Source organism: Phocoena phocoena, chromosome X (genome assembly GCF_963924675.1).
Source record: "Phocoena phocoena chromosome X, mPhoPho1.1, whole genome shotgun sequence".
In the NCBI taxonomy this organism is placed as follows: Eukaryota; Metazoa; Chordata; class Mammalia; order Artiodactyla; family Phocoenidae; genus Phocoena; species Phocoena phocoena.
Window position 1 is genome coordinate 99,814,434 of NC_089240.1, and position 24,184 is coordinate 99,838,617.

A 24,184-nucleotide genomic window follows, 5' to 3' on the forward strand; every position below is an offset into this window, starting at 1 on the left:
GTTCAAGAGGGAGCTGTCTAGTCCCACACATTTGTAGATAAATAGACTCTGGGGGGAAAATCGTGCTTTCAGGTACGAATATTATATTTTAGGCCCTTTGAAGGAGAATTTTGTCAGTGATGTAGGCAGGGTCAGAACAGCTATAATTATCCAAGACTCTTCAGTCACAATACCTGTTTTGGCTTGAAATACTCAGGCAATTGAGAAAAATTCTTATGTTTCTTGGCTTGAGTTTTCCATACTGGCAGTGTATTCTGCTCGGATTCATCCAGTCATTTCCCATCTACCCTGTCTCTGGTCTTCTCGAAAGTATAGTCCTCCCATTTGTGCACAGAATGTGAGTCCGTTCAGACCATTAGAATGAACAGATGAACTCAGATCTCCTGAGCCGTGTGAGCTGAGGAGGAGGATTCTGTGAGAGGAATTCTTTGACTCCCAATATCCTTTTTTATTTTTTTAAAAAATTTATTTATTTATTTTTTGCGGTACGCGGGCCTCTCACTGTTGTGGCCTCTCCCGTTGCGGAGCACAGGCTCCGGACGCGCAGGCTCAGCGGCCATGGCTCACGGGCCCAGCCGCTCCGCGGCATGTGGGATCTTCCCAGACCGGGGCACGAACCCGTGTCCCCTGCATCGGCAGGCGGACTCTCAACCACTGCGCCACCAGGGAAGCCCAGTATGTAGTTTTATATAGGGAATTAAGGAAGGTCTTTCTGTGGAAATGCCAATTGATTGGACACTTGAATGAAATGAAGCCTCACGCTGGTGAGGCTCACCCTGGTAAATAAGCCTTGCAGTTATCTTGGAGGAAGAGGGTTCCTTACAGAACACCAAGTGCAAAGGTCCTGAGGTGGGATTATACTTGGTGTGCTGGAGAAATAACCAAGGAGGCCAATGGGACTGAACAGAGGTCGGGGGGAGGATAGGAGATGAAGTCAGAGGAGTGGGGTGGAGGGTGAGGTCGGGATTTCTCTCTATCTGTGTTTGAACCTTACTATAAAGGAGCTCTACAAAGCCTTGTTGAATTAAAAAAATAAGAGTTCAAATGAAGAATGGACAGAGAACTGTTGGATTTTGCAATTTTTACGCATAGATCTATATTCATATAATATCTATTTTGGGGGGAAATGATTCATATTACGTATTTTGTAGAGGTTGGACTTTTCTGGAATTGAACCTGATATAAAGCCATTTGAGGAAAAGTGCAATAAACGTTTCCTGGTAAATTGCCATGATCTAACGTTCAATATCTTGGGTCAAGTTGGAGACAATGCAAAAGGACCACCCACAAACGTATGTATGAATTTTCCTTCTACCTCCATTAAACCAGTGCATTAAGGAAACTTCTTCCTTATTTTTTTAAGATTTTTAATTTTGTTCTGAGAACTAATTTACTGCATGCAAATTCCATTGCTACATGTTACGATAAGTTTGACATGGAAGAATTCCATACATGTCTTTCTTTTGCCAGAATAGGAATGTGTTTTCATCTTGAGAGGACTCATGAAAGTCTTACCTATTCAAAATAGCAGGTAGAGTAGGTAGGCTCTTTACATTCAAGAGGGACATGTCTCAGAGCGTGGAAAGTCCTCAAATTTGTAAATTCTACCAGAGAATATGACTTCTGTGAAATTGACTCATAGCCATGAGTAAGCAACACCAAAGCCATGGAGGAACACAGATGCTGTGCAGTCAGCTCCACCTCACCCACTATTCTCATAGGGTAAATTCGTTCTGTTCTTCACAGAAAATTCTAATTATTAGCTGTCACACGTCATTTGAGCTGCTTAGGAATACTTGAAACTATGAATGTAAAATCGCCAAAGAGACTGCATTTTATGTTCATCTTTTTGGGGGTTCTACTTTGTCTTTGAGAAATATCCACAGTGATGATTTATTCTCTAAGAAAGTAGCTGAGATGCACTAGCAGACTTTCGGTGTGTAAAGGGTTAATCTGTATGCCATCTGGCCTGAAATTTCTCTTTGTGACCAGCTTTCAAATGCCATCTGTGGAGAGGAATCATGTCTTCCAAAATTGCTGATGGAGCAAAGCTTTTGTCAAGTAATTGGATGTTCACTGATATTAGCTCTTATTAAATGTATAATCCAATAAGCTGTAACATAGCAAAAGGGAAGATTTATTTCTGCTCTGTAATACCGGCATTATTTTGGGGTAATTTCAATAAGCCTATGGAGAATTAAAATTTATTCATAGAACAGTTGAAGTTCTTTAAATGTGGCTTCTGATTTCTACGCATCATTTTAAAAAATTTATAACTTGTGAAATTATACCTGACGGAAGTTAAAACTTCATAGTCTGTTATTTAGAACGCTCTTTCTTACATGCAAATGAGCCACAATGCAATTTTAGCTAAATGTTGAACTCAGAGGAATTAAAAAAAAATTATTTTGTAATTTGTGTCCCTCCCCCCACCCCACCTAAAATAAAAGTCATAGTTTAAAAACGTAATGGTTTTCATTCCCAGGTTGAACCCTTTTTTATAAATCTTGCCTTATTTGATGTGAAGAACAATTGTAAGATTTCAGCTGACTTCCACGTAGACCTGAATCCCGCATCTGTCCGTGAAATGCTGTGGAGCCCTTCAACCCAACTGGCTAGTGATGGAAACTCAAGAGGTTCTTCACCGGAGTCTTTCATTCATGGAATTGCTGAATCTCAGTTACGCTACATAAGGCAGGTAAGGAATGATCTTTTAGCCTTGGCAGCGCATTCAGAGTAAGAAACAGAAACACCCTTGGGTCCCTTCGTAGTTTCAGGCCAGTGTTTTCATGGGCATTCCATCTCTTGTAGGGTCTGTGTATAGATGTTTTTCTGGTGACTGAAGTTGGAGGGGAAAAAAAGGAAACCAGCAAATATGCTAATAATACACTGGTGAAGTGAGACCGTGATGTGAATCTCAAAGGAAGTATTTTGTGAGATGGAATGCAGATGACACAGACACACCCCTGTACCCCTGCGCATACTTTTGAGCAAGGCAATAAGTACCTGTAAGACTCGTTTCTTTGAAGAAAAAGTTGACCCTACAATAACCTTCCCTTCCTAACTCCCATTCCCATTCTGAGTAGGTAGGTTTTTTTTTTTTTTTTTTTTTTTTTTTGCGGTACGCGGGCCTCTCACTGTTGTGGCCTCTCCCGTTGCGGAGCACAGGCTCCGGACGCGCAGGCTCAGCAGCCATGGCTCACGGGCCCAGCTGCTCCGTGGCATGTGGGATCTTCCCAGACCGGGGCACGAACCTGTGTCCCCTGCGTCGGCAGGCGGACTCTCAACCACTGCGCCACCAAGGAAGCCCCTGAGTAGGTAGTTTTAATGGAGCATAAACTCTCTTTATTCAAGGAGTTCTTGTGTCACAGCTGTAATGCTACGCTCCCCTATCCTATCTGAGGCAAAGAATGCCCTTTGGAAGGAGCCTAACAGTTCCGTGGCATTTTGACCTCTGACCAGACTGGACGCCATAAGAGGTTAGGCAGAGCAGAATTGATGGTCTGCCTTCTAGACTTTTGCAACTGAAAGGAAACTGGAGTGTGGCAGAGAATTAAAGTGGGAAGAAGCAGAACAAAGCAGCTCGCATTGTAATGAGATTTCTTTTACCCTAAATAAAAATGTTCCTTTTTCTTCTGATTGTAAAAATAAATACATTATCACGTAGAAAATTCGAACAATACAAAAAGTAATAAGGAAGAAAGTAAAAATCAGCACCTATAGACGATAACTATTAACATTTTGGCAAACATCTTTGTAGATGTCTCTGTTGTGTATATATAAACACATACACGTTGTGTATACTCTTATACAGACTGTATCATAGTTGTGCTGTTTTATACCTACTGTATTTACTCAGCATCCTGTTTATCACCCTGTATCACTACCTGGATCAGTCACATTCTTATTAAAGGCTAATCCGTTATTCCACTGATTTAGCTCATTAGGATATCTCTAATTTGGGGATATCATAAAGAACACTGCATTATTGCATCCTTGTGCTTATGTGTTTGCTCACTTGTTGAATTATCTCCTTAGAATAAATTTCAAGCATTGGGGTTTTCAGGGTCAAAGATTATGCTCATTGATACAGATTGCCCAATGGTAGGGGCCTTGACACGTGCTGTCACTCACCTCTGGGCTGTGGATCTGTGGTCGTTTTTCCCCATGTCGCTCCTCGTTCCCTTACATCCTCTTAGTTTGTTACTCAGGCTGTGGTTGTCACATACTTGAACGTTCCACTATGACGGCCTATGCCTCTAAAAGAGAGATTGAGCAAGACAGTATTACAAGTATTTGAGAACCTGCTATTGAATTGTATGTTTAAAATTTTCCACACAGTGTCAAATAAGTCCTTCTAAGCCAATGATGTATTTGCTGCATTAGTTCAATGTGCTCAGCTGTCTGTCTGTTCAATACAAGAAGTTTTAAATTGTGGTTTCAGGGGTCATCCCACCTATAACCTAGGTCAGGAAGAAATTCAGCATTTTTTGCATATCTCTTGTGTGCCAGAATTTTCCATTGGTGTCTCATGTAAACACCATTGTCTTGTGAAATAGGCTAATTATTGCTGTTTTGCAGATGAGGAAACTGCTGATCAGGGAGGCTAAGTAAGCTGCCCGTCATGACATGGCTGGTAGTGGTGAAGGTGGGATTTGAGCCTAGGTCTGTTTGAAAGGCCTCAGTCAACAACATTAGGAAGTATGTAATTAAGTGCTGAAGTGTATCACACAATGGGAGTGGAGGAGTTTGGAATGTGAGGAGGGGTCAAGGGTCAGGAGTTGCCTTAGAAGACTGCATAGAAGATGTGGGACGTGAGAGAGGCTTCAAAGGAATCGGCAGCGGCCTCAAATGGCTTTATCATTTTGCACCCTTGTTCCAGATCAACTAAAGATACCAGGAAGCGGTCATTTGCTCCAATATTTGGACATTTTCTTTTGAAGAAGGCTTTTTCTTCATCTTCCTCCCATTTAGGACTAGGATGCAGTACTGTGTAGGGAGAGACTGGATGTTAGCAGATCTGAACGCTAATCTCAGCGCATCAGATTTTTTTCAGCAATTTTTTTCCCCGTATTTCTCTAGGTACTTTATCTGTATAAAGTCATTTAATCCTTGCCACACCCCCAGTAAAGTAGGTAGGTCCTATTCCTATTCCCATTTTATAGATGAGGAAACTGAGGCACAGAGCAGTCAGGTGGCTTACTCAAGGTCACAGAGCTACTGAGATGAGGAGCATTCCCCCCTCTACTGCACTGCTTCCCTGTCACCCTAGAGATGGGGAAACAGCCTGGTTCCCCAGCATTCCTGGAAAGGGCTCTCTGGCAACCCCATCACCTCCACCAAGGCTGTTCGAGGGGTGGCATGATCTGTAGAAAGAGGCCACTCCAGGGCTTGGTGGACAGTGGGGGCTGGCGGGCCATTCTGCTCCTTGGAGCAACAAGGTGACCACAGGAAAAGGAGGAAGCTGGGTCCGTTGAATAGTTTTGCCTTCCTGCCGCCAAACAGCCACTGTGATCAGTTACTTCACTCCCAGATGCCCTGACAGAGCTCAGTCCCCCGTGTCCCCCAGACTGACCTGTGGCTTGTGGGCTCCCCGCCGGGGGGCAGCAGGTGTTGGGTGCTAGTGGAAAGGGGCACTCTGCCGTCACATGCCCTGCCGTGCTCTGGGGGCTAAGTGCTGCGGACTGGGCTGGGGGGACCTGGCCCGTTCTTTAGAGGGAGGGGGCAGTGAAGTGGGTGAGAGTCACCCTCCGGCGGGGGCAGGCCCATCCATGCCTCCTTGGTGGGACAGGAGGGAAGGGCCAGAGGCCTTGTCCTAAAGAGCCAGACTCCCAGCCCACGCAGGATTCCTGGGTGCGCTCTGGTTACCCTTCTGTGTTCCGGGGACGGGGGAGAGCTCGAAGCTGGTGGGACAAAAGGCGAAGCAGCCGCAGAGAGTCTCCCCCTGGACCGGAATCCTGGTCACTTGAACAGTGAGCATCTCTGTGCCTCAGCATCCTCATCTGTAAACTGGAGGTAACCACAGTACCTGCATCCAGGGTGACTGTGAGGCTCAGACAACGTGTGCTGTCCCTAGAAAGCACTCGGCCCTGTACCAGGCCTGCCGAGTTGGCTCAGTAAGACGTGGCTGCTATTAAGAGCAGTAGTAACAGTGATAACAGATAAACGAGTGAAAGCAGCTTCCTCTTATCAGTTGTCAAATCCTTTTAAATGATAATATTCATTGCTCGCATCAGTGTGGGGAAATGGCTGTGTGGGGGAACAGCTGGAGTACTGGGCATGGGGAACAATAGGCGCTCAGTGAATGTTAGCCATGGCAGTAATTGGTGTTACTGTTCTCGTCAAGCTGTATCGCGTGAGATGCTGGAAGCCTAGGTCAAGAGGCTGAGAGGCTGTGTATCGTCTGGAAGCCCTGGCTGCAATCTTCACCCACTTACTGCGTGAACGTCTCTAAGCCTCAGTTTCTTAATTTGTAAAATGTGTATATCGTAGTGCTTGCGTTCAAGGGATTTTATGAAGACTGAGGGAGATGGTGCACGAAAACTCTGTAGCACAGTCATGTGACAATCAGAAAGCATGAGATTGCACTCAGGGTGCACTGCTCAGCATACCTTCTGCGGGAGCCGCTCTAGCAGTCTGCCAGCTGCATGTCACAGCCTGGGCAGCACGCTCCTGGCAGAACCAAAAATCATGTTCTGTGATATTGGGACGCTTTGGGTTACTCTGGCAATAACCAGGTACCTAATGTGCATTACTTCATTTAATCCACTCAAGAAGATTACGAAAGCGCTCTTACTCTCATCATCCCTCATTTCATAGATGGGCAATCTGAGATGTAGAGAGGATACGACTTGCCTAAACCCATAAATGGTGGGGTCAGCATTTGAACCCAGGAGATTTGACTCCCCGAACAGTTTTTGACCACTTTCTTCCATGCTTGCTGCTTGGGAACTCAAAGCTAAATCAGCCATAATCCGGGACCCTTAGAAGCTGCTGGATTTGGGGGAATTACTTAGCGTCCTACACTCGGTTTTCTCTCCTTTCCTGTCTACCTCAGAGGGTTCTTTCTGGAACAGATGAGCTACCGTGTCTGAAATGCTTTGAAAACTGGAACACACTATCTTAACACAGTTGGTAATATACCAAGCAGAAAAATAAAACTTGGTAGAGTCCCAGTGATGGATTTTTACACTTGAATTCATTTGTGTGGTGCTTCTTTAAGCAACGGACATAACCAACTAACAGGCTATTTGGAAGACATTGTATTTGGAAGGAGCTGAACTGGAACAGGAGATGATATGCTTGTTCCACATGCCCTCAAAGAAAACTCATGGAACTTGGGTTGCATCTACATTAGTACCTGAGATAAAGTGTTTGGGAACAAAAGGAGTTTCGGATCCTCTGTCCTCTACCTTTACGCTGAGAGCACCAGGGCTCTTTAACTGCAACAAAGGAATGGTTTCTATAGGATGATTCAGTTTTTATGTTATACAGAGCAGTAAAGTATTTTCTTCCTTCTTAGCTACCATCAGTAGTAGTTAAGTGTGAGTGAATTGCCCTGGAGTTACAGGCAGTTACGTTTAAAAATGCATATCCGGTTCCACTTCAGAAATGCACGCTATTTTTGCACATGCCGCTTAAGCCAAACAATACACGCCGTACTGATAAGGCCTAAGGATGCACCTCGCAAACACCGCCGAACACAAGAGGCTAAGCAGCCAGGGTGACACCTGTGCTTTGTGGACTAATAATACACGGGAAATTGGTGACAAAATAGAAAATCCATTTTGAAAGGAGCATTGGGAGCCTGGGAAACTGTATGAAGCTGTATGAAAGGAAATGCTATCTATTGCCAGGGCCCTGGACATGATCCTACGTTGAAAATCAACATTCTGTGCTAAACACACCACTAGGAATCACTAACCAAACAACTGTATATATGAGGTTACATTCAAGAAAAGTCTAACGGAAGGAATTTTTTCCAGGGAATTTTCTCAGTGACGAATCCACATCCTGAAATTTTCCTGGTCGCAAGAATTGAAAAGGTACTCCAGGGAAACATCACGCACTGTGCGGAACCCTACATCAAAAATTCCGACCCGGCAAAGGTATTTATAAAGATCGTTTGTGAGCATTTCAGCCTGATGTAGAATTTGCCTTTTATTGGTATTTTAAATGGTATCATCAATGATTCCTCCCAAAAGAAAACAAAAAACAAAAAAATCCCGCAACGTTCTCGCAGCATGTGGTATTTTCTGAAAACGTTGTTTACTATGTGAGTATGCATGCTAAGGCTTGAACGTGACTTTTCCCCTTTTTCCTTTATGTCCTTTTTACATGACGATCTGATTTTTGCTTGTTTATCAAAGTAAGAGCTAAAGGCTTTTAGGCAACACCTGTTCACTGATACCGTATCCTTGGCAATAGCTACCCTTCCTTTACTCCCAGCCCTGCAATACAGGCTTAGAATGTCAGAGCTGGGAGGATAAAAATGACCCAGTCCTGCAGTTTCCAAATGCCAGTCTGTACTCAAATTTACTCCTATCTGTGATGAAATGAGGAAAGAGAGACAAGATAGCGAGCCATTCATGAAACTTCAGTGTATTTTATTCGAAGGGCTGTCCTTTATTCTGAGATTTTTGCCCTTCCTACCTTTTAGACATTACACCTGTCTGTCTTTCCTGAAATGTTGGCGTATGAAATGGCAGGGATTGTTTTTTTACCATCCAAGGGCTTTAAATGGCAGCCTTCAAAGTCGGCGACCCATAGAATCATCCAAATTTCTGGATCATGAATTCCAAACTTTTGGAAATTATTGATCTAATTCTCTCGTCTCATTTTATAAATGAGAAAAGTGAGGCCCAGAGAGGGAAAGCATTTGTGGCACAGTTCACTAGCGGCACTCCAGCTGCTGAGTATTTATAAGAGTCGATCTGTTATATGTAGCATTTAGCTGTGTGTCCAAATAGTGTTTATTAAGTGGGAGATGCTGAGGAGACCTGTGACTAATTTGTGGGAAAAGAAACTCTGAACAGTATAGATAAAAGCCTCTAGCATTCTGTATCCCTAGGGGTGAGCTTACAGCCAGCGTTTTCACAGCCTGTTTAGACTCTGTAGGCAGTTAATCTCCTTTGCCATCTCCCAGTGCCTGTGCAAACAGCAATTCCTGCCCACGCTAAACTAATTGCATCGATTCTTGGTCATTTGGCTTTTATCTTGGGAGTAAAAAGGTCAGCAGTACCTAGAACAAACTTCTCCCAAGAATGATGAGTGTCTGCCTGCTCACGTTGTGAAAGGAAATACACATTAAAACTGCTTAAATTTTCCCAGTAGTGGTCTTTGGTGCAAAACATGCCCTACATCTATTTTGTCTGTCTTGTGATATCTCGATGAGGGCTTTGTTGATGAGAAAACACAGAACCTTTAGGAAATACTTTCATCTTGAAAAGTGGGTGGCTGATGTGTGTTGTGTTTTACCTGCAGCTATTTCTATATATTGTTTTCCTAGATTTTGATGTTTTATATCAGTGAGTTGGGGCAGTTATTTTTCTGGGTGAGTCCCTGGTAGTTTGAACAAATATGATCTTGTCTTCTTATTTCTGCCCTTAGACAGCCCAGAAGGTGCACAGGACAGCTAAGCAAGTGTGTAGCCGCCTTGGACAATACAGAATGCCCTTTGCTTGGGCTGCCAGGTTTGTACAAATATAATCCTGACCCATCTATTCACGCTCATATGTAAAGTTGAGGGCTGTCGTCTTTCCTAGTAGCATTTGGAAGTCTGTTTCTGACAAGCCAGTTACATCTTGGGACACTTGGGATGTGTCTCAGTTCATTCGGACTGCTATAATGAATTATTATAGACTGGGTGGCTTAAACAACAGACATTTATTTCGTACCCAGAGGTTAGAATTCCGAGATCAGGGTGCCAGCATGGTTGGGTTCTGGTGAGGACTGTCTTCCAGGTTTTAGATAACCAACTTCTCCTTGTATCCTCACATGGTGGAACGAGGGCGGGCTAGCTCTCTGGCCTCTTATAAGGGCACTAATCCCATTTATGAGGTCTCCATCCTCATGACCAAATCACCTCCCAAAGGCCCTACCTCCAAGTATCACCTTGGGGATTAGATTTCAACAAATGAACTTTGGCGGCATGGGGCCGGGTTGGGGGAACGATACAAACATTCAGTCTGTAACAGGATATAAGAATTCTTTCTCTTAGAATTTGCTGTGCCTCAAAGACCTTTCACTTTTTCAAATGTCTTTCTTCAGGGAAATTTTCTTTGGCTTGGGTTACTGATCTGACTGACACCACTTAATTTTATTGCATTTTAAAGCAGAGCTTATTTGCTAAAGTGATGGAATTTTTTTCCAGAAAACCAGAAATTGTAGTGAATTATGTACAGTGTGCCCACTGTTTCAGAGTTGGCTGGGTTTATGCTTTGAAAAGCCATCATAGAGTAATTCTGAAAAACATACTAAAAATGAGAAGGCGAAGAATGCTGTCGTTAAGTGCAAGTGTGTAATTAATAGATTTTCTTGCTTTCTGATGACAAATTTGGCAACCCCTTCAGGGGTAGTCTATTAGGAAGTGTATTATCTATACCACATATCTGATGGTGGGTTACATGTTTTTTCTCCAGATCTTGCAAGTCTACCTACAGTGATGACTTAAAACATGCTTCTTGCTTATTCCCCCTTTGAAGTACAAGTTCACTGGCTTGTTTGTGGTACAGCCTGTACAGCTCACTGGGACTTCTGGGGAAAGAGCACCATGTTCTGAATAATTCAATCAGTTATGTTCAGTGGGTGCTGAGGAGTAGCATAAGGATAGGACATTCTAAGTTAATTAAGTCTTCTGTCACTCTTTATAATCATTTCATTTGGGGGAAGGTCTCAAAATGCATTGTATGTTGGTAGATGAAAAGGCACCTTGTCCTTGTTTTGCAGACTGGTAAGAATGATAGCCAAGGATAGGTCAAGGGCAAAGAGTAGTGGAGGGTGGTATATTTAGGCATTATAGAAGGTGAAATATGGCCTGTAAATATAAGCATACTTAGTGATGCTCCAGCTGCTGCTGCTGTTATTATTTATAGGGATTAAGTGCTCAGTGTTATTATTTATAGTTATTATTTATAGGGATTAAGTGCTCAGTGTGGCAGAGGTCTAAGTGTTTAATGTATACTTCCTTAAGAGGTGGGTATTGGGACTTCCCTGGTGCTCCAGTGGGTAAGACTCTGCGCTCCCAATGCAGGGGTCCCGGGTTCGATCCCTGGTCAGGGAACTAGATCTCGCATGCCGCAACTAAAGATCCTGCACGCGGCAACGAAGATCCTGCATGCCACAACTAAGACCCGGCACAGCCAAACAAACAAACAAATAAATAAATACATACATACACACATACATACATACCCCCCTCAAAAAAAGAGGTGGGTAGTATTCTCCCCCATCTTAGAGACGAGGAAATTGAGTCACTGAAATTAAAAAAAAAAATCCTTGCCCAAGTTCACATGGCATGTGTGTGAGTAGGGCTCAGCGCTCATGGCATCTGAGTTCAGAGCCCACTCTGGACACCTGTGGCACACTGCCCCCCGCCCCCCTTCAGGCCATAGCAGTAGCTGCTTGATGCTGATTTGCCAGTAGAAAAATAAATTTTAAAATCTTCAAAGTTAGAAGCTTTGATCCTCAGTTCTGATGTGGAATTATGCTGTTTTCTTTCTGCCTGAATTATTTTGGTTGTCAGCAGTAGCAGGAACTCACTCTAAAGGCTTGGCTGGGGTATTTAAAAGATGTGTGATAAAACCCCTGTTTACTGAAAATAAAGGAGGTATGCTTAGAAGTAGGAACAATAGTTAATGCCTATAACCACATTTTCAGTGGTTCTGCCGGGGGAATTGCGCTTCTGGCCGTAGCTGCTTCCAGTGTGTCGGGTGCTTGTACATTACTTCCCGATTTAGCAGTAAAAGAGCCGCTTGAAAAATGGAAGAAGGGGAGGGGGAGGGAATAATTCCAATTCATATTGGAAACTTTACATATATATTGTAGACTCTATAAACTGATCTTAAATATCTAATTCAATTTTGATCAACTTTATTGAGAGGTAATTTACCTTTGATTAAAATTCACATTTTATATGTCCAACTTGATGAATTTTCACAGATATTTACAGTCATAAAACTACCACCCTAACCAAGATATAGAACATGTCTGTCACTCCAGAGAGTTTCCTCATATTCCTGTCCAGTCAGCCGTCCCACCCACACCCAGGCAACCACTGACCTTAGATGACTTTTACCTATTCTAGACTATCATATAAGTGGAATCATGCAGTATGTACTCTTGCATTTGGTTTTTTTTTTTTAAAGACTTTTTTTTTGATGTGGACCATTTTTAAAGTCTTTATTGAATTAGTTACAGTCTTGCTTCTGTTTCATGTTTTGGTTTTTTGGCCACGAGGCATGTGGGATCTTAGCTCCCCGACCAGGGGTGGAACCCGCACTCCCTGTATTGGAAGGAGAAGTGTTAACCACTGGACCACCAGGGAAGTCCCTTGCATTTGGTTTCTTGTGCTCAATCTGTTTTTGAGTTTCATCCATAATGTTGTATCAGTTGTTCATTTTGAGTAGTATTCCATTGTAAGAATATACCGCGATTTGTTTGTTCACCTGTTGATAAATATCTGGGTGGTTGCCAGTTTGGGGCTATAACAAATAAATCTGCTGTGAACGGTCAAGTACCATGTGGAAATATGCCTAGGAGTGGAATTGCAGGATCAGAGGGTAGGTGTATGCTTAACTTCGGGAGAAGCTGCCGAATTATGTTCCAAGATAGTTTCACCATTTTCTACTCCCACCACCACTATTTTATCTTAATTTATCAACACTTTGGAGTTAAAAAAAACCCTTCTGTTCCTGTTTTAGACCCATTTTCAAAGATGTTCAAGGTTCTCTGGACCTGGATGGGAGATTTTCTCCTTTGTATAAACAAGACAGTAGCAAGCTTTCAAACGAAGACATTCTCAAGTTGCTCTCAGAATACAAGAAGTAAGTGTTTGGGAGTTACTGCAGTAGATCAGTATAATAGATGAATTATAATTTCTTCAGATTCTGAACGTGAGTCATATATGGGAAAAATCAAATGCTTCGGAGCATTTGGATTTTGGAAGCGTTTGGGAGTTTGGATAAAGTATAACCAATGCACTTCTTAATCATATTTTTAAGTATAAAATATTCTTATCTTACATCTAGGCCAGAGAAGACCAAATTGCAGATTATTCCTGGGCAGCTAAACATCACAGTAGAATGTGTTCCTGTGGATTTATCAAGTAAGAACTTACATATTGCAAATAAGCCTACAGAGCTATTATGCTTGAATCTCAGGTTTTTATCTTCTCAGTGTTTTTCTTGAGGTTTACATGGTATATTCGTTTCCTAGGGCTGCTGTAAGAAAGTATTACAAACTGGGTGGCTTAAAACACAAATTTATTCTGTGGTTCTAGAGGCTAGAGGTCAAAATCAAGGTGTCAGCAGGGCCATGCTCCCTCTGAATGCTCTAAGGAAGAATCATTCCTCGCCTCTTCTAGCTTCTAGTGGCTGCTGACTCTCCTTGGCATCCTTTGGCTTGTAGTTGCTTCACTCCGATCTCTGCCTCTGTCCTCACATGGCCTTCTATTAAGAACACCAGTCATTGGATTTAGGGCCCACCTTAATCCATTATGATCTCATCCTCCTAGCTAATTACATCTGCCAAGATCCTATTTCCAAATAAGGTCACATTCTGAGCTTCTAGTGGACATGAATTTTGGTGGGACGCTGTTCAACCCAGGACACATGGTAAATAGTTACAGATTAGGAAGTGAATTGAGTTGATTTTATCAGGTGCTGTTTCATGTATTATATATGATGTTGTGAGTGTGCTCCAGTGAGTTTCTGCTCCTTTTGCCTTGGATAAGTTTCATCAACGAAGGGATCCAAAAGGAGGAGAATCTCTTTTCTTGTCTAAAGAATCTATGATTTCAGGAGACACAAAAGACAATTTGCAGGAAATAAAATGACTTCTAAATCTTTTTAAAATGTCCAGTCTCAGTAATTATGCCACTAACACAAAGGTAAACATTTAAGCATTGGGATGTTTCTGTTCAGCTATCAGATTTACAAAAATGAAGTGGAACTGTCTAATGCTGGCTAGGTTTTGGCCAGGCACCATCCCCCATCACGAGTAGGAATACAATTTGGCAGTAGATATCCATGAATGTCCGTAACTAAGGTATTCCATTTCTGAGACTCTGTCTAGCCATTTATTCACCGAATAAGCATTTATTGAGTAAACTGTATTGAATACTTACCAGATGCTTTGAAAGTATGGAGATTACAGTCTAGAATGAATGACAGACATTAAACAAGAAAACAAATAAATGAATAATTTCAGTCTGTGGTTGGGCAGGCTGCTTTAAAAAGGGTGGCCAGTGAAGGCTCACCATGTGACCCCACCAGCATGTGGTGATTGTGACTGTACATTCTGCTCTGAGGGTGTCACATATGTAAAGACCTTGAGGTGGGAGTTAGCTTGGTTTGTATGGACAGAAACGGAGCCAATGTGGCTCTAGTGTAGTGTGTGACGGGCACAAGGGAGAGTAGGAGATGAAGTAGGAGAAGTAGGAAACATCACGTCATGTAGAGAATTGTAAAGACCGTGGTAACTCCTTAAAAGACTGAATTTCATTCCAAGTACCATGAGAAGTCACGAAAAGATTGAAGTAGGAGAGTGGCAATTGACATTTTAAGACATCTAAGAGTACAATGGCTTATTTTTTTCCTAAAGAAATAATTTGAAGTGTAGACAGGAGTTTATGCATAAAGGTGTTCTTTGCAGTGTTGTTTATGTGGGGTGCGGGGATTTGGAAACAACCAGAGCCCAACACTGTCAGTGTGGTTAAGGCAGTTATGGTATCCAGATACCATGAAACTTTATGCAGCTATGAAAAATGATGTTTACAAAGAATTCATGAAATAAGACATCAGATAAAACGCCAAAAAAAAAAAACAGGATAAAGTTCTGTATACAGTGGGATTTTTGTGTTGTTATATAAAACATGCATAGGAAGAAGACTAGAAGAAAATATGCCAAAATAGTAGTAGTAGTTATCTCTGGGTAGTGAAATGATCACTTGTTTCCTTGTACCTTTACTCTGTACCTCCAGATATTCTGTTGTAAGTATCGCTATAATAGAAAGCCAAACCCAACGAAAAATATTGTGTCCTCAGGTCTGACTCTCCGGGGTCTTCCTTCTCCATCAGTATTGCTCTGCAGCAAGGACCAGCAGTCTTAGAGCCCCTTAAGTGTATGAATAACCTTTACTACAAGGGGCTACCTCAATAACATGTGCTGCTGCTACACCTCTCTGAGGCTTTGTGTTTTCCACTTTCGGGAGGATTGAATTTATTATCGGTAACACATCATAAGATTTGTAGTTTCAAAAGGCTACCATTATTTCTTAAGTGAAAATTTGCACCTGCACCAAGTTAACTTTTTAAGAGTGACTAGCCATGAGCTAATTGGCATAAATTTACTGTTACTTCCCTGATACCAATAGAAATTTGCAGTGAAAGCTAAATTGCAGTCACAGGAGGAAAAATGTAATGGATTTCTTTGCAGAGTTTAAATTTGTCAAAATTATGATGTGTTATATTTGGCAAATCACTCTACGTTGAGAATGAAATAGCAATCCACGTTTGGTTTGAAGGGTTTCACTAAAACCAGCATCAGGCTACTTACTCCTACTTGTTCTTCTGGGTCCTTAAAGTGCTTGTGTAACTTTTTGTCAGTCACTAAGAATTCTATTTGTTAAACTGCTCTCTGAGAACACAAAATCATGTATATTTTTATAAATGCAGGAATGTGTTAATGATTGTTACATCTTTGCCTGTTCTTTTTTCTGCTACAGACTGTATTACGTCTTCATATGTGCCCCTGAAGCCTTTTGAAAAGAATTGTCAAAATATTACTGTGGAAGTTGAAGAGTTTGTGCCAGAAATGACAAAATACTGTTATCCATTTACCGTTTACAAAAACCATCTATATGTATACCCCTTGCAGTTAAAATACGATAGCCAGAAAACATTTGCCAAGGTACACAGTGTAAACTATACGTTTTGGGGTGTAAAATGTTATTTATAATTTTGTTTTGTCACTCATTTTGAACGATGAATCATTTTAGGCAAGGAACATCGCGGTCTGTGTGGAATTCCGGGATTCGGATGAAAGTGATGCTAGCGCTGTAAAGGTTTGTTTGTGATATTGATAAGCATGCATTTTTAGTAGAGATAGAGATTTTGGTACGCGGTAGTTCTGTATGCTAAGTTTAATGTGTTTAAATGTCGAAGAAAATGTACTAATGCGACAAATGTTACATCGTCTTCTCTACTCTCACACATTAACTATAAGAATGCGTTAAATACTAAGAAATAACAAAATGGGTTAGGAGCATATATAGCTTTAAAAATGGGTAAGCTTCATCTGCCAGATTTTTGCCTTTGCCCCACTTTGATTTTGCATTGCTCCAATGCCCAGTCACAAGGTCGTTTTCTCGTGACCTGACAGCTTATAACAGTACCATCAGGGGAGTTTAAACTCCTTTCTCCTTGAAACCTGAACGGGCTTCGAGCTGACAGAAGCACAGCATAACTGCTTTGATCTGAGATATGACTTCTAGTCTGTGGCTGGCCAAATGGTGCCTCCAAACTTGAATTAGTGATCCACGAAAAGCATCTCAGCATTATCTGATACGGCAATCCTTAAATACCTGTCACTTCACAGTGCCCTTACATTTTCACTCTTTATAGCCGCTTTTTACTTTTGGCCCTTTAGCCCATAGCCCATTAATCAGAGGCCTGAGAGAGAAGTCAGACCGTCTAGCCATCACAGAGTGTTTATCTGGCTTCCCAACTTCTCTAGCTTGAGCCTAAATCAGACAGATGGATGGCAAATCTTCCACTTAAACCACCTCGGGAAAGAGGCTGGAATAGCCCCAGTTAAGTCATTGAATGGTTAATAGCTCTGACCCTTGAAAAGAGAGTTTTTTCACAGAGAAAGCTAGGTTAAATTAAGAATTAGCTGGCTCAAATCAGGTGTATGTTCTCTGATTCTTCCTTCAGTGGAGATGAGAATAACATTTTCTTCGCCCCCATGCGGTATCCTTTTTTTTTTTAAACATCTTTATTGGAGTATAATTGCTTTACAATGGTGTGTTAGTTTCTGCTTTATAACAGAGTGAATCAGTTATACGTATACATATGTTCCCATCTCTATTCCCTCTTGCGTCTCCCTCCCTCCCACCCTCCCTATCCCACCCATCCAGGTGGTCACAAAGCACTGAGCTGATCTCCCTGTGCTATGCGGCTGCTTCCCACTAGCTATCTATTTTATGTTTGGCAGTGTATATATGTCCGTGCCACTCTCTCGCTTTGTCACAGCTTACGCTTCCCCCTCCCCATATCCTCAAGTCCATTCTCTAGTAGGTCTGTCTTTATTCCCGTCTTACCCCTGGGTTCTTCATGACTTTTTTTTTCTTAGATTCCATATATATGTGTTAGCATACGGTATTTGTCTTTCTCTTTCTGACTCACTTCACTCGGTATGACAGACTCTAGGTCCATCCACCTCACTACAAATAACTCAATTTCGTTTCTTTTTATGGCTGAGTAATAGTCCATTGTATATATGTGCCACATCTTCTTTAGCCATTCATCCGATATCCTTTTTGTATACTTAAAGATTCTTAGGTTACCTCTCCGCAGTGCCTGCAAATTGCCTCCATGACCATATTTAAGGAGAGCTGGCGTTGCACTCACGTGGAGTGTCACTTTCATTTCTTAGCTGGCCCGGAGGCTAGCTCCGAAGTACCCGAGCGAGGCAGTTAGGACCTTGGCACAGTGACTCCATATATTCATCCTTGAACTTATTAGGCCTATGGAACTGAAAAGCTCACACTAGAAATGAAATCGGATCTTTCCATGGAACCATAGAAAGTCTTCCATTAATTTTATTGGTGTAACAGCAAGCTGGTGACTCTTAAACTGTGGCTCATAGAGTGAGAGAACAGTAAGCTAGTCTGTAGCTTAATGGACATTCAGTTTCTAATTCCTCGAGGCTAGGAATGGATCTGCTGTTGGTTCTATTTTGTTAACTCCTCGCCTTACCCACTGCACAGCGAGCATTCAGCAAATGTTGCTGACCGACTGAGGGGGAGCTGCTCATACTAAGAAGTGCAAATAGGACGAGAGAAGTAAGCTTTCCAGGCCTGGTTGGAGAGTGTTTCCCTTCCAAATGATTAGAAGTGTTCAGCCTCTTACTGTCAGCTAGGTTGGAATTATATTTCTCAGATGGCCGGAAATTCAGAAGCATCCATGCAGCCAAGTAAGGTGATGTCTGGGGTGGTGTCTGGAGTGACTGTAAATGATTTGGAATTTACAGGTTCATGGTGAGAGCTGGGTGGGCTTGGCCGTGACCCTGGGCTCACAGATGCCTCTAACTGTATGTGGTTCCCTAGCATCATGTTTAAAGAGTGGCATTGAGAGTGGTGACTCTGTTTCCTTCTTTTGCAGTGTATTTATGGAAAACCTGCGGGGCCTGTTTTTACCACAAACACTTATGCTGTTGTATCGCATCACAACCAAAATCCAGAGTTCTATGATGAGGTAAAGCGCGTTATTTTGACGTTTACAAAACCCAGTGGTGGCTCTTCTTTTTCTCTTTCAATCACTTCCAATATTGTGTCTGCACTTTCACTCGCTGAATGTTTTGCCCCATGAAAATAGAAAATGTCACTTCAGAACGAGGGGCCACTGCCTGCTTGGTGCCCTTTGGCGACAGTGGAAGATTGGCCCACAAATTGAAGGGGCTCTGGCGTGAGATAACGTAGGAAACAGACACCACACTGGAACGGGGACTCCAGCCCTTACTTTGACAACAACTGGCTCCGTGACCTTGAGCAAGTCACTTCCTCTTTCTGAGTCTCCATTTCCAAAGCTTTAAAATAAGAAATTTAGAAGGGATTTTCTGAAGGCCCTTTTAGCTCTTTCTTCCTGTGGTCCTGCGTGGGAGGGTGCAGCCTCTCTGTAAGTGAAATGCTCCGAGAGACACAGCGGCGTGGCTGGGTCCCCAGAATCCCACTGGCTGCACTGAATGCCTCAGCGCAATGTAGACAGAGGGGGCTGGCGCGGTCTCCCGGCCTCCGAGCGCCCTTCCTCAGTCTGCCTTTCTGACCCTGTCCCTGCCCCTTTCCTTCTTCCCGCTTCTCTAGCTCTATGTCTCTGTGTCCTTTCCAGTGTCTCTGTCACAGCCTCTTCTCGTCTATGTGTAGCCGGCTTAGCCAAATCCGCAGACTGCTTTTGATGGCTACGTGTCTCCATGGAACCCAGATGCGTATCCCAGGCCAGAAGCTCTGCTGTTTCTGCTTCTCGGGTTCCACGTCTCCATCCCTGGCTTGGTCTGAAACCATCCCCCCTGCTGTCCTGATTTCCCCAGGCCCAGCTGCTGTTGTATGGAGGCCTTAAACCCCAGCCCGAGGCTCACTCATTCCTTCTCAGTCCAGTGCCCCTACTTTCTCCGGGGATGGAGAGGAGGGTAGTGGGACTTTGCATTTTCGCCACCCAGGGAGGGAGCATGTCCATATTGATGCGCAGCAGAGCGTTAGATACCCAGATGGTCTGGATGCTGTGAATAGGCATATTCTGTGGTGAAATATACGTACAACAGAAATTAGTTATAACACCAAAACCACGCCTTCTGTGAATGATAATTAGGCCAGATGTCCCATCACCAAGCTGTTTAATCCATCCCTCTCTATAACCAATGTCAGTCACTAGAGAAAACTTGTTCATGTAGTAAGTAGTCCACATTACCTTTAGGAAATGGACTTTTCAAGCATTCACTATATATTAACCAGGAAAGTGAGTGTGAGCGTGTGTGTGTGTTTGCATGAGTTCCTGTGCAAGTCCACGTATGTGTGTTAAATCAGTTAAATCTGTAATCTCTCTCCCATACACTTCCCAGGAGGCATTACAAACAGGCGGTTGGGTCCTGACTGGAAAAGTACTTGCAATGTTTGTTTTAAAGTATTAATTTTTAGTGTTAAATTCGTGTGTCAGGACGATACTTTTTATTTATTCAAGAGTAAGGTTGTGTTCTTCTTCTAAAGAAATTTATATAAACTGTAATTTGTGGATCCCATAATACCACAGTGACTTTTTGCTTGTTTATTTGTAAAGGCTTACTTTTTTCTTCGTGCAGAGGAGGGCAGTGATTTCGAAAAAAGCAGCCTTTCAAATTCAATGCACATTGTAGATGGATTGCATTCACTGACTCACATTGAGTTACAGAGTATCCCTGGGCTGTAAGGATGTGGTTTTGATCCATTGTTTCAGAAAATCCTGCTGCAAAGTTGAATCCAGGAGAATCCACTGGACTCTCCAGCAAAAGTAATAAATCAGCCCTCACAACCCAAGAGAATATTGTTGTCAAACTGTGAAACTGACCAGAAAAGCATTTGGAATATATTTAAATCATATCTATTATTTGACCACTTGGCTTGTGATTTAGAAAAGTATGTCATTGGAAAAGTATGATGAAACAGAGCTAAAGGTCTGGCAGTCCAGCTTGACAATGAAAACAAAACGCTATGTGTAATTTTGCTTTCATTTCAGATTAAAATTGAGCTTCCCATTCACCTGCATCAAAAACATCATTTGCTTTTCACTTTTTATCATGTAAGCTGTGAAATTAACACAAAGGGAACAACCAAAAAGCAGGATACAGTTGAAACTCCAGGTACGTGTGCTCTTTAAATGTCTCTCTCTAGAGCTATTTGAAATGGAGTTGTCTTGGCTATATATAACCTCTTTTCATCGAGGTACAGACCACTTCCCCTCACCAAAAAGTACATTTCTGAGTTAAAAGTTCGTTGGTGAAAGATGAATTATATGTTCGTTTTATCCATTATTTCTACCCAACGTCATGTCCAAATGCTTGCCAGTGTACTTAGACTACCATAGGCAACGTAAAGAAATATTGCCCCTCGCAGAGAGAAACCCGTATTATGATGCTATGATGCAGTGTTTTTGTCATTTCTTTCACGTAGAATAGCCCGGCAACCAGAATTTTCCAGTTCTGCTCACTGAGAAGAGGGACATGAGCCCAGAGCCATGGGCGTTTTTGAACGTGAGGGAGATTGGGGTTCTAGTGAGAGGAGGACAGGTTTAACGAACTTGAATAAGCTTTGGTAGTAAAGCTCCAGTCATGATCTCATTCAGCAAGGCTTTGGATAAGCCAATGGGAAGCATCCTTAGGAGAACATAGAAGGCCCTAAGAACATGGCCTGTGCCACTTCCACCATATCAGTATCAGCACGCCCTGGGATTCAGATCCAAGCTAGCCTGGACCAATCTTTATTTTATTTATTTAATTAATTATTTTTATTTTTTAACATCTTTATTGGAGTATAATTGCTTTACAATGGTGTGTTAGTTTCTGCTTTATAACAAAGTGACTCAGTTATACATATACATATATCCCCATATCTCTTCCCTCTTTTTATGGCTGAGTAATATTCCATTGTATATATGTGCCGCGTCTTCTTTACCCATTCATCTGTTGATGGACACTTAGTTTGCTTCCATGTTCTGGCTGTTGTAAATAGAGCTGCAATGAACATTGTGGTACATGACTCTTTTTGAATTATGGTTTTCTCAGGGTATATGTAATCCCAGTAGTGGGACTGCTGGGTCATATGGTAGTTCTATTTTTAGTTTCTTGAGGAACCTCCATACTGTTCTCCCTAGTGGCTGTATCAATTTACATTCCCACCAACAGTGCAAGAGGGTTCCCTTTTCTCCACACCCTCTCCAGCATTTATTGTTTGCAGGTGTTTTGATGATGGCCATTCCGACTGGTGTGAGATGGTATCTCATTGTAGTTTTGATTTGCATTTCTCTAATGATTAATGATGTTGAGCATTCTTTCATGTGTTTGTTGGCAATCTGTCCATCTTCTTTGGAGAAATGTCTATTTAGGTCTTCTGCCCATTTTTCGATTGGGTTGTTTGCTTTTTTGATATTGAGCTGCATGAGCTGCTTGTAAATTTTGGAGATTAATCCTTTGGCAGTTGCTTCATTTGCAAATAATTTCTCCCGTTCTGAGGGTTGTCTTTTGGTCTTGTTTATGGTTTCCTTTGCTGTGCAAAAGCTTTTAAGTTTCGTTAGGTCCCATTTGTTTATTTTTGTTTTTACTTCCATTTCTCTAGGAGGTGGGTCAAAAAGGATCTTCCTGTGATTTAGGTCATAGAGTGTTCTGCCTATGGTTTCCTCTAAGAGTTTGATAGTTTCTGGCCTTACATTTAGGTCTTTAATCCATTTTGAGTTTATTTTAGTGTATGGTGTTAGGGAGTGTTCTAATTTCATTCTTTTACATGTACCTGTCCAGTTTTCCCAGCACCACTTATTGAAGAGGCTGTCTTTTCTCCACTGTACATTCCTGCCTCCTTTATCAAAGATAAGGTGACCATATGTGCCTGGGTTTATCTCTGGGCTTTCTATCCTGTTCCGTTGATCTATATTTCTGTTTTTGTGGCAGTTCCATACTGTCTTGACTACTGTAGCTTTGTAGTGTAGTCTCAAGTCAGGGCGCCTGATTCCTCCAGCTCCGTTTTTCGTTCTCAAGATTGCTTTGGCTATTCGGGGTCTTTTGTGTTTCCATACAAATTGTGACATTTTTTGTTCTAGTTCTGTGAAAAATGCCAGTGGTGGTTTGATGGGGATTGCATTGAATCTATAGATTGCTTTGGGTAGTAGAGTCATTTTCACAGTGTTGATTCTTCCAATCCAGGAACATGGTATATCTCTCCATCTGTTTGTATCATTTTTAATTTCTTTCATCAGTGTCTTACAGTTTTCTGCATACAGGTCTTTTGTCTCCATAGGTAGGTTTATTCCTAGATATTTTATTCTTTTTGTTGCAGTGGCAAATGGGAGTGTTTCCTTGATTTCTCTTTCAGATTTTTCATCATTAGTGTGTAGGAATGCCAGAGAGTTCTGTGCATTAATTTTGTATCCTGCTACTTTACCAAATTCATTGATTAGCTCTAGTAGTTTTCTGGTGGCATGTTTAGGATTCTCTGTGTATAGTACCATGTCATCTGCAAACAGTGACAGCTTTACTTCTTCTTTTCCGATTTGGATTCCTTTTATTTCTTTTTCTTCTCTGATTGCTGTGGCTAAAACTTCCAGAACTATGTTGAATAATAGTGGTGAGAGTGGACAACCTTGTCTTGTTCCTGATCTTATAGGCAATGGTTTCAGTTTTTCACCATTGAGAACAATGTTGGCTGTGGGTTTGTGATATATGGCCTTTATTATGTTGAGGTAGGTTCCCTCTCTGCCTACTTTCTGGAGGGTTTTTATCATAAATGGGTGTTGAATTTTGTCGAAAGCTTTTTCTGCATCTATTGAGATGATCATATGGTTTTTCTTCTTCGGTTTGTTAATATGGTGTATCACATTGATTGATTTGCGTATATTGAAGAATCCTTGCATTCCTGGGATAAACCCCACTTGATCATGGTGTATGATCCTTTTAATGTGCTGTTGGATTCTGTTTGCTAGTATTTTGTTGAGGATTTTTGCATCTTTGTTCATCAGCGATACTGGCCTGTAGTTTTCTTTGTTTGTGACATCTTTGTCTGGTTTTGCTATCAGGGTGATGGTGGCCTCGTAGAATGAGTTTGGGAGTGTTCCTCCCTCTGCTATATTTTGGAAGAGTTTGAGAAGGATAGGTGTTAGCTCTTCTCTAAATGTTGGATAGAATTCGCCTGTGAAGCTATGTGGTCCTGGGCTTTTGTTTGCTGGAAGATTTTTAGTCACAGTTTCAATTTCAGTGCTTGTGACTGGTCTGTTCATATTTTCTGTTTCTTCCTGGTTCAGTCTTGGAAGGTTGTGCATTTCTAAGAATTCGTCCATTTCTTCCAGGTTGTCCATTTTATTGGCATATAGTTGCTTTAGTAATCTCTCATGATCCTGTGCATTTCTGCAGTGTCAGTTGTTACTTCTCCTTTTTCATTTCTAATTCTATTGATTTGAATCTTCTCCCTTTTTATCCTGATGAGTCTGGCTAGTGGTTTATCAATTTTGTTTAT

At 41.9% G+C, this 24,184-nt stretch overlaps 1 protein-coding gene across 1 annotated transcript in view; it reads left to right on the forward strand.

Annotated features, from left to right (window-relative positions):
* DOCK11 (dedicator of cytokinesis 11) overlaps positions 1 to 24,184 on the forward strand; it is a 197,898-nt gene that overhangs the window by 62,621 nt on the left and 111,093 nt on the right. The window contains exons 11-20 of the mRNA XM_065901242.1: positions 1,152 to 1,292; positions 2,486 to 2,698; positions 7,986 to 8,108; positions 9,610 to 9,692; positions 12,921 to 13,043; positions 13,248 to 13,324; positions 15,944 to 16,128; positions 16,217 to 16,282; positions 18,603 to 18,695; positions 20,703 to 20,826. Coding sequence (XP_065757314.1) covers positions 1,152 to 1,292; positions 2,486 to 2,698; positions 7,986 to 8,108; positions 9,610 to 9,692; positions 12,921 to 13,043; positions 13,248 to 13,324; positions 15,944 to 16,128; positions 16,217 to 16,282; positions 18,603 to 18,695; positions 20,703 to 20,826 — 1,228 coding nt within the window. The remainder of the gene's footprint in view (positions 1 to 1,151; positions 1,293 to 2,485; positions 2,699 to 7,985; positions 8,109 to 9,609; positions 9,693 to 12,920; positions 13,044 to 13,247; positions 13,325 to 15,943; positions 16,129 to 16,216; positions 16,283 to 18,602; positions 18,696 to 20,702; positions 20,827 to 24,184) is intronic.